Source organism: Apium graveolens, chromosome 11 (genome assembly GCF_009905375.1).
Source record: "Apium graveolens cultivar Ventura chromosome 11, ASM990537v1, whole genome shotgun sequence".
NCBI classification, from domain to species: domain Eukaryota; kingdom Viridiplantae; phylum Streptophyta; class Magnoliopsida; order Apiales; family Apiaceae; genus Apium; species Apium graveolens.
The window spans coordinates 89,159,668-89,171,315 of NC_133657.1; the positions used below are offsets into that span (position 1 = coordinate 89,159,668).

Sequence of the window (11,648 nt, forward strand, 5' to 3'; positions counted from 1 at the left end):
TTCTCTGAATTAGAGCTAACGTGATATGAAAATGGTAGTTAGTACTCCACTTTTAGTACCATACCATTCTAGCATTCTAGTTCTACTTGGAAAAACAGTATAACACATTTAAACTTGCATAGTTGCATGTTTTAGCGGAACCAGTTAAAAAGCTACAATAATCCATTGCAACACTAACCATGTAACAAATATTAACCACTGAAAAAACCGGACTCAACCAAGACAAAAATATCCAAGATGCCAATTAAACCGTAACGGATGGAATATCAAATTTAAAAAGATCATCCATAAAAAGTAGATATCTGGACTACCAACAAAATTGTTGATAATAATAACCATGTCTGCATACAAGACTTCAAAAGAAAGCATATCACAACTATATTTAACTCTCAGTTTGCTCCCTCAACCTCCTGATTGTGCTCCGAACTGTCACGGCAGCAGCAGTGCTGTTCCAAAAATTGGGGAAAAAATTAATTACCAACAACTTGCAATGTAAATAGCAAGATATAAAACAATCAAAGAGGATTTTTACTTCAAGGTGTATGCCCCGCCTGCTTTGACTTTGCCACAGTCCTTGCAACCCCATATTCCAACTGCCTTTCTCTTCACTGCGTACTGTAATGATTACAGAAAACATAAAACAAGCTTAAGCCAATGATTTAATAATATGTATAAATGGTAAAGCATGACGATGACAAATAACACCATAGGAGCAATATCATAGAACAAAAACCAAAAAACACCTAAACATTATGCTAAAATAGCAAAAGGCTAAAGATCGTGCTATGTACACAACAAACTATAGCATTGTGCTATATTTGCCACACATTTTATTTTTTTTGCTAAAAAAAGGAGGGAAATAGATTAAGGTGGGAAGTTGAACAAACTATAGCATTTTGTACGAGGAAAATAACACAAGCATGTCTTTTTACACCAACAATGTCCTTAAATATGGAGGTAGTTGGGGAAGTTGGTTAAATATAAAACAAATTTAGTTAGATATAGAATCATGCATTGGAGACATGGTCCTTACAGTGCTTAATTATTACAAGTTGCTACACTTATTTTTGCATCACCGTTGGCTTTGCTCTAAGACATAATATTAAAGTATAACATATATTTTTAATTGGCTACCAAAGTGTAACTTTTTTAACTTGGCTACTTCTAGCTGCATAAAAAATATCTTAAAACAGGTAGAGCCAAAATCTCACAGTTGCAAGGTAAAGGAACATCAGATTATATTGATTCAGCAGACAAGACACAATACCTTTCCACAAAATTCACAAAAGTATCTGCTGTGCTGTGATACTTCCATCTTTTTAATTTGCTTCCGCAGACTGGCACCATAACGGGTACCTGGAACCAATGGCAATAAATGAATTAGAAACTTCACATACTATGAAACAATTATCTTGTAACATACTAGCATACAATTATCTTGAAATATACTAGCGACATCAGGTAATCATCTAAATAAGTGAAAAACGATCTACTCTTAATTTGAAAACTATTATAGAATCATCTTGTAACAAACTAGAAAATAGTAGACTAAATGTGGTACAACTAATCCTCTAAAATATTATGAAATGACATACTCTTGATACGAAACACAATATGCCACAAAAGGCATATTACAAACATAAACTAGCAAATGCAGTCTCCGAAGATAGAATTCTTTTTTCGGAAATTTATAAAGATGAATAAAGGATGCAGAAAACTCTCACACTAGCAAGTTTATCTTAAAAAATTCAGAGCACACACATATATGGATTAGAAGGCTTCAATTGATAATCAAATTCATTATCTATAAAAACCCTTAAAGCGATACTAAAATAAAGATAAGGAACATCTCCATTCATTTAACCCTAAACTTAAAGGCAGAGCATTTTACAACAGAAATTTTAAACTTAAACAAAGAAAAGTCAATAAAGATATTGATCACTTACCATACTTGCCAACAATACCCGCCTTCTTCGTCCTCTTGGTCTGTAAGGAAAAACAATAACATTATCTTTACAATAACCGACAAGCATATATTATTAATACAGTGCAAGTTGAAGAAAAGTAACTGTAAATACCATCAGCAGCTCATTCCCATAAATAAATTAGTACAACAAATATTAAACCAAGTTCGCAGCAATCATTAGTACATGAACTACACAAAATTTACAGTCAACAACTTAAATGAGATAAATTGCAATTTGCCCCTGCATAACCTTACTCGATTAATCTTAATTAAAATTATATTAAGATACTATTAAATTACCAACTACATACAATTGATATTTAAATAAATTTAAAATTAAATGGGATATTAAGATTTAGAGATAAAATACCTACTCCATCAATACCTTGGAATCAATAATTTCCATGAATATATGAACATGATGTATACACACATACACATAAGCTGTAAAGATATATCAAGTAACGATATTTGTATAGGAAGAGGGGGGGGAGAGAGAGAGAGGGGAGAGGGATAGACGGGATAGAGAGGGGGGGAGGGGGAGAGAGAGAGAGAGAGAGAGAGAGAGAGAGAGTACCATCTTAGCCGAATTGCAAAGAAAGGTCGCCGGAAATGAAAGAGGGATGGGGGCGGCTGCAAATGTAGGACACTACTGAGTAGAAAACCCTAGTTTTACTATATAGCCACTACTCGATCTCGACCGGGTCGGGCTGGACTTTGTTTTACTTGGCCCACATATGCTCGTATTTTTTTTTCTTTTCTTCCTCACACAACCATATGCTACGGAGAGTTCTCCCTATAATAATATTCTATATATCAATAATCTCTTATTATAATTAAAAATTACAATCCTAACTTGGGCCTATTATAATTAATAATAAACTCTATATTGTAATATTCTATACTATTTTAAAATCTATCTTTTATTATTTTTACCCTATATAATAATAAAATTGCTTAAAATTTATTAAATATATTTATATATTCAATAAATATAATCTTGTTATATAAATATTGAGATTTCCAGGTAACTTAAAATATTTTTATAAAGTTATTTGTGACAATTTCTTGGTCGTTCAGGTCAACATTACATATTTTTGTTTGTATGTCCATAATAATTGATCACCACAACTATCATCTTATTTTATTCAAAATCATCTCATTTTCTCGAGCATTTTTGAAACTTTTTGATTTGAAACCTTTTCAATTTTTACAATATCATCCTCTGAGTTATCACCTTCTTCTTCTTCTTACCTGATTCGTGCAATGATTTTTGAATAATATAAATGATTATTTTAACTTTATTTTATTTTCACATAGCAATTAACTAATAACGAATAATATATTTTTTTTATAAATTTAATTATGTCTCGTAAATTTAAATAAATGAAATGTGATGACATAAAATTCACCACTGAATTGTCTTACTTCTTTTTCTTTTCATATATACTGTTAAAATTGGATTAGATGATTTAAGTGGTGAGAGTTTACCTTCTATAGTAGAGTTCGATTCTCGATCACCCCGTGAATTTTGAGATCCAATACTTATTAAAAGGGATATAAGACTAACTAAAAAAATCAAAACAATATTATTATAACAAAAACATTTGAAGTTTATTTGTGAGAATATGTATCGGGTCATTTCGGGGTCGGGAAATGTTATTATACACCTGCCCCCGAACCCTGAACGGGGATTCTTTTTCTCTCGGCTCTCCCGCCCAAACGGGAATTCCCTCGGGATTCGAAAATAATTAAAAAATAATAAGTTTGTATTTTTTAATAAGTTCTTATGATTAAAAACAATCTACTAATTCTTATTATATAAAAATATTAATAATATCACAATTTTTTAACATCAAATCATGTTAAAATTGATTTATAATATAAAGAAATGACAAGTTAGAAATTATAATTTATATTATATTACACTATCAAAAAAATTGTCAAGAAAAGTATAGATTATTTTAAAAATATAACAATATTTTAAATCTATTATATATATACACACATAATCGGGGTCGGGGAGAAACTAATCTTAGACTCCCCAAGCCTCGAAATTTTTATATAACTTTCCCCGTTGCCTGCCCCCTATGAATTTCCTAAATTCCCAACCTGAACAGGGCGGGGATCGTATCGGGGTTGTAATAACCCCAAATTTTGGAATTTTTGAAACCCTTATGAATAGTGATTTTGCTGAATAAGAAAACTTTTCATGCCACACTATGTAGGGGTTCTTCTATTGTTATTCTGAGATCTTATTAGTACTTTATATGGGATATAAGTGTATGTAAAGATCGTCAGAATCCAAATTCAAACACTTTGATTTTTTTCCGAAAATCCACCAGATATCGAAAGAATTGAGTGTAAGGTAACAGGATAAAAAAGATTTAAATTCAAGGATTGTAAGAGAGGATCATAAAAGGAATATAATGTATTGAGAAAGGTTAAGGGAACCCAAGTAATAAGATCCCGGGTATGATCCCTCAAACGATAAACGAAAACGAAAGTTAAGCGAACCGTATAACAGATCAGCGGTCATTAGCCAAGTAATTAGAAGCTAATCAAAGAGATTAGTGGGGATGATGTCATCAAACCAATGAGAAGAGGACAAAGGTGGGAGGGTGACATCACATGGTGACATAAGCATGACCAAAGCAAGTGTGTTGTTGGTTGATTTAGAACCACACAAAAGTTACCATGGTAAAAGGTAAGAAAACAAAACAAAACAAATCAAAAAACAACCAACCAAGCCAAAACATTTCATTTTCACCAAAAAAAAATAAAAAGCTATCTCATTTCTTCATCAAGCTCTCGGCTTTTTTCATTTTCAAAGGAAAGAAAAATCCAAAACCAAGATCCAAGCTTTGTTAAATCATGAGGTAATTATCTAAGGTTCCTTATACATAGATATAGCTATCCCATGAGTTTAAGCTTCTAATTCCTTCACAATCTCTTCCAATAAATCAAGGAAGAAGATGGTGAATAGTAACCTTCAAGAAATAACTTTGGTTTTCTTGATTTTTATGAAAGTTCAAGGTAGCTTAAGCATAGATCAAGGCTTCCATGGGCATTCCAAGGATCTTTCATTGATTAAAAGCTTCAAGGAAGGTATAACTCTAAATTATCTTAGCATTAAGTTGTTTGGTATAAATGATTATGATGATGGAATGATAGATTAAGTGTAGTAGTTGTTTTTTCATGTTGAGATCTTAGTTGTTAAGTGTTTTTGTTGATTTTGGAAGTTAAGAGTAGCACTAGTTGTTCTTGATGATTCATGGTATGATTTGGGCTTGGTTTAAATGGTTTAAAGTGGTTGATGAGTGATATTGTCATATGGTTATATTGGGATTGATTGGTGATGGTTTGGTGTTGAATTGGTTTGGTAAAATTTTGGGAAATCGGGTAAACATAGCCGTCGTAATGCCTGATTTACCGTAGACTGTTTTTGTTCTTAACATTAGGACCCGTGAACTCACTTCTAGTTTTGACCATTGCCATGATTAGATAGTTCATGTTACAAGCTTCGTTTTGATATGTGGAACGCTTGAATCCGATGTACGGTTTAGGAGAAACGACCGTTTTAAGTAACGGCGTTTCGCGAACGAACCATTACCCCTCGCCTTACTTTGAAACCTTGATTAAGGACCTTAAATGACTAATTGGGGTATGAAACATTTATGTAAAGTGGATTAGGCAGTTGGTAAAGTACTCGCGAAAGAATCGCCTTAAAACCCTTAATGGTTAATTTATTAAAAATGGCGGAGACGAGGGTACTCGAGCGACTTAAGTGAATCGTTAAGCGCGAAAGCGAAAGTTAGGACTCTAAATGGTTAAAGTCTAGTTTCTTAAGCGACCGGGGTTTAATTCCGAATTATGTTGTTGTTCATAGGTTATCGGACCCACTCTAAGCTTAAGTCTATCCGGGAGCACTCAGGCAAGTTTTCTACCCGTTATACTGTTGTTGTGATGTATATATGTATATACATTGTCTTGTGATAAATGCATGATGGTTAATTAGCAAATTCTTGCGATATATTGTAGCATGTGATATGGTATATATGCATGTCTGTTTCGTATTCTTGATACATATATCTGTTGATTCAGTTGATAATACATATGCTAGAGTGTAAGTCATATGTCATAGGCCTATTTGTATATTCGAGGATTCAACTCAACTCAAATAAGAATATAATAAGTAAATAGTGGATCGACCGTCAGAGAGATCTCGCAAAGTAATATCTGTCAAAGGATTCAGAGACAAGGTTCATCTACAGACTTGAGGAATTAATTCACTGGAAGAAGTTCAAGAAATTGATCATGCCTCAGTGATATAAGTCAAGATTGTGGATTTAATCAAGTGACAGAGATCTCGTCAGGGTATCAATAAATTACAAGGATTTAATCTGAAGAAAATCAAAGTGTCAAAGTCAAGACATGAAGAAACGTCACGGAAGTTAGTCACTCATGAACCAGACAGTACATCGAGTGTCAACGTTGAAGTGGTGGAATTGATTCATAATTTTCAGTGATTTTCAGAAGATTTGCAGAAGAATGGTTGCTGCTCAAGACTAGAATTAATTCTCTATTAATTAATTAAGTCATCTAATTTAATTAAGAAAATAAATTATATATGAGAAGAATAATTTATTTATTAATTGAATTAATTGATTAATTAATTCTGAATTAATTCTAGGAATTTTCAGAAGTTTAATTGGATTAAATTCAAGCATTAAATCAGCAGGACAATTGAAAATGAACTAGCATGACAATCAGGATTGTCATACCGATTGTCATGCTAGGCCATTTTCAATTGTCTCACCGAAAGTTACTCTAGGAGGATGATTGTCATGCTAGTTCATTCTGATTGTCATGCTAGTTCATTCTGATAGTCTTGCTAGTTCAAAAGATAGTCCTACCGAAAGTCTTGCTGAGCAAAAAGGATTGTCATACCAGCTTAACATTTCGGCTGTTGATTAAAAAGAAGCAGAAGACCTTCTTTCAATTATCCATCATTCAAACAGAAGAACAAAGAACAAGAAAAGCAGCCGCCTTGAAATATTACATTTTTCATCTGTTTAATTCAAGATCAATTTCTAGATTGTAAAGTTAAATCCAATCAACTAGAAATCTTTATCTTGTTCTTGTGTAACAATCTAGCGGATCAAAATCCCTAGAACTTAATCTCAAATTGCGTTTAGCATTTGAATCTTTTTATTACAAAAATAGAAAAAGTTCATGTCGAATTTATTCTAGATTTGTGATAATTAATTTGAGATTAATTCCTTGTAATCGATACAGTTGTTGTAACACCTTTCAAGTTTAATAATATTTTTATTTAACTTGAATTTTGTTTCACATTTTTTATTCCGCATTTAATTCGATTATTCGGTACTGTTTGTATTCAACCCCCCCTTCTACAAACACATTGGGACCCAACAATTGGTATCAGAGCCTTCTGATTAACGAACAAATCAAGATCCTAGACTTTTGTGATTTTTCAACTCCTTGAATTTTTATTTATTCAAAAATTCATAATGACTTCACATAAAGTTGGAACCGTTAAAATTCCACAATTTGATAAAGAGAATTATATCATGTGGAAGAAGAAGATGCTATTATTCTTACAAGTTGCAAATCCCAAATATTCAAACTTGTTAAAGAAGGGTATAAAAACTCCGATGGTTATTGAACCAGAGGTAATAATAGATGGTGTGGTGACTACTGAAGCTAGAACCTATCCAAAAGAGCCTGAAGATTTTACTCCTGCTGAGAAGGAAGAAGCCTCCTTGGATGCCAGCCTTCAATTAATATTAATTGATTCCCTTGATCCCTTGATGAACAGACATGTGATGAACTGTAAAAATTCCAAACACATGTGGGAAACTATTAAGGTGATTAATGAAGGCACAGAGGAAGTTAGGGAGAACAAGTTGGAAATCCTAACCTCTGAATATGAACATTTCAAATCAAATCCAGGAGAAGGAATTACTGAAGTGTTTGAGAGGTACAATGCGTTGATCAACAACCTGAACATCAATGGAAAGTATTATTCAATCAGGGAGGTCAACAAAAAGTTCCTTTTAACACTGCCAGCTCATCTTGAACATAGAATCACTACCATTAGAGAAGCTAGAGATCTGAGTGAGATTTCTTTGGACAGGCTCTATGGAGTGTTAAAAACTTATGAGTTGGAGCAGATTCAACAGAAGGAAGTCTACGGGAAGGATAGAATGGTCAGCACATCTAATGCACTTGTAGCTAAAGGTCAACAACAACAACAATCTCAACAGTTAGAAAGAATGGTACGGTTTTCCAAGGGTGAGGAAAATGAGTTAGTAGCAGAATATGATCCTCCTACTACAAATCAATCAAGTGATGATTTTTATTCTTTGGAAGAGCTGGAGCAATTGGAAGATGAATCAATGGCCCAAATTGTCAAGAGATTCTCCCATGTCAGATTCAGGAGGAATCCCAAGCTTAAGTACAAGTCCAACTACAACAAATTCCAGAAAGGTGGATCTTCATCCTCTAACACCAGCAGTGGTGGGTACAAAACATGGATGGTTGATCGAAGCACCATTAGATGCTATAACTGCAATGAGTTGGGACACTTTGCCACAGAATGTAGGAAGCCAAAGCAAGTAAGAAAGAACTCTGAAAGGGCTTATCTGGCAAAGGGAAGAAGCTGGGATGATACTGATAGTGAAGATGAAGAAGAAGGAAATCTTGCTCTTATGGCTATTGATGGAAAAGCTTCATCGTCAAGAAAAGAGGTAAAACTTTCTGATGCTGAAATGGTTTATCATCTAAGAGGTAACTTAGATTGTGCACGTCGTGATAATGAACTGTTAAGTTTACAGATCACAGACCTTGAGAAAGAGGTCAATGAATTAAGACTTGTGCACATTAATCAAGACAAATTAAAAGAACAGGTATCTTTTCTAGAGAATAGAGTTGACTGTTATAGAAAACTCGAAACTATTCTCAAAGACAAGATCACCGGTCTTGAGACTAAGGTTAGAGCCTACTTCAATTCTTGTTCGAAGGCTAAAGAGTTCTATAGTAAGCAAGCTGTTAATCAAACATCTGGAATAGGTTATGATTACAATGCTGCTATTGGAGAATTAGGCATAAACTCCCCTCCTCATGTATGTGCTAAAGGGAGCGAAGTACCACATGTGCTTAAGGGTGTTGATGAACCCCTCTATAAAGCATCAATTGCTGAACCATTTGATGCGACCTCTTCTGTTATTCAAGAAGAAATACGTGCTGAGGATCATGCTTATGAGAAGATTGTTTCCAAGTCATGTGAGTCGAAAGTTCCAGTCAAAGTTGTGAAAGCAACTGAGATTAACTCAGACACACATGAGTTGGATAACAATAATGCCATGTCTACCATGCATAAATTGCCTGCTGTTAATCACTCTCATAGAGCATGTAGTATTGCTAATTGTATGTCTTGTGCTTTTAATATGATGTATGCTTATTTTAATGGTAAGCATCTGTCTAATGATAAGACTACTCCTCGTCAGCATGTGAATAACAAGAAGCATGATAGGTCTAAGACTGCTAGTCCTTCTAAGGCTAGAAAGGAGACATTTGTGCCTAAGCCTAACCAGAAATTTGTTAAGGCTATTTACAAGGTCAAATGTTCAGTCATTGAGAATGTTGAGATCGTTAAAATTAAAAATGTTGTTTTGCCTGACAAAGGACAGTTCTACAAGTATGCCGGGCCCAACCAAGTTTGGGTTCCGAAGAAGGTCTAATCCATTTGTAGTGCAGGGCATTAAACAAGTATAACCGGTAGTGTGGATTCTTGACAGTGGATCATCAAGACATATGACCGGAGATAGAGCCCTGCTATCAAATGTGGTTGAGAAAGCTGGCCCCATGGTTACCTTTGGAGATAACAGCAAAGGTTTATCTGAGGGATATGGCTGTTTGCAAGCTGGGAATGTTATCATTGTAATTTTGTATATTGTGCTAGGTTATTATCAGGAAGCAGTATCCAACATATAGCACCAGTGACGAGACTTGAGAATATTACGACATATCAGGCACCTGCTGCACATTACACTTGGAATTGGACTCTAGTACGATGTGTACAAGTGTACTCCTGGTTGGTGAGTCAAAAGAGGAAGTCAGTACACCACAGTTCATGGACTTTGCAGCTGCAGATCTATTGGACTATGCAATCTCTTCTTCACAATCTCGCTTCAGGTTGGTATGAACTAGTATACTGCTCAAGCAATCGTCAAGGACATGGTATGGCACTCTAACTGCAGTTACAGTTTTATATGAATAAGTAGAGTCGTCATATTTATAACTATCTTATCACTAGGCACAATCATATTGTTTTATAAGTGCAGTGGTATATTGTTTATGCAACATAACAATTAGTATCTAAAGTACTTGACAAGTATCGGTCACTGATATGTTGTTAACATTATGTTGCAGATATTTGTAAGCTTTTGACATGAATGAGAATTACTTAGACTTTACCCTAAGTGATCAATATTTTATCAAAAACTCATTCATTTTGAAAAACAAAAATTAAACTTCTCTCTACATTAGTGATTTCTTATTTCATGTAAAATCTTTTGAAATCACTATTGTAAATCATTTTCTCTCTATTACCATATGTTCTATGATACAGGTTCAGTCTCCAATGACTTTCTTTCATTGACAGTCATGAGGTTGAAAACCCACAACGTCTATCCCAGACTGTAAAGACAAACACAAAAACAGAACCAACCAACACTCTTTTACCACTAAAAGTAGTATGAATGAGCGTGAGGGAGATAGTGCCTAGTGCACCACATAAGGAAGGTTCTGTAGTCAACCCAGTAGCTCTGTCTCCTACATAGATGAGTAGTATTTAAACCGAGACAACTGCTAGCCCCCATACATCTTCTCAAAAAGATGTAATGGCTGAAAAGGCACAAAAACAGTTACTAGATTCATCCTCTCAACAGGGTGCGTCTATTGAATTTTGCCTGTCGGCCAAGGTATCCGATGTAGTGTCACCACTTCAAACATAAACAATTCTTGATGCACAAGGAGAGGTTACACACACAAAGGATGAGTTGACGGAAACAAGAGTTTCGACCATTTTAAGGTCAGATTCGATTGTTCAAGGTTCGTTAGTGGACCAATTGCCTTTACAGGTGTTAGGAGAGGATACTGATCCAAAAGCCATATGTCAGTGATCAGTGTCTACCTCCCCAGGCTTAAATCCCCTGGATGCATCTGCGGATAGTGGATCTGACATAGGTGCAGATCGGCAACTTGTTGACAATGATTCAGATATTACCTGATGAGTCACAAGGAAATGTCTTCACAGACATTAGAAGGGAACCTTGATCTTTATGCTAAATTCGTTGGATCATTGTTTACCTTCCCAGAATTCAAATCTGGAACCCTAAAAGGGAAACTAGCAACTTGTAGATTATGACTCAGATTTATCTGACGAGTTTAACAAGGATGGGGATTTGTGAACTCCCATTGCACCACCTGTGACCTCCTTAAGGATGGCTAAGGTGATTTTCCTTGCAGGTATAGCTGATTTTTGGAGCTATGAGAGGAGTGATACACTTGTGAGAATGAGTGTAAACACGAGTGGAGAGAAGAGTGAAACACATGTGAGGTACACTAAAACAGAATCACACACTCACGGTGAGGT

The 11,648-nt window shown here is 34.6% G+C and overlaps 1 protein-coding gene across 1 annotated transcript; it reads right to left on the reverse strand.

Annotated features, from left to right (window-relative positions):
* Positions 1-238: 238 nt before the first annotated feature.
* LOC141695038 (large ribosomal subunit protein eL43) lies at positions 239-2,671 on the reverse strand. The gene is made up of 5 exons (XM_074499270.1): positions 2,544-2,671; positions 1,947-1,986; positions 1,268-1,356; positions 533-615; positions 239-446 (listed from the first exon to the last, which is right to left on the reverse strand). The coding sequence occupies exons 1-5, from the start codon at positions 2,544-2,546 to the stop codon at positions 383-385; spliced, it is 279 nt and encodes a 92-aa protein (XP_074355371.1). The 5' UTR covers positions 2,547-2,671; the 3' UTR covers positions 239-382.
* Between the last annotated feature and the right edge of the window lie 8,977 nt (positions 2,672-11,648).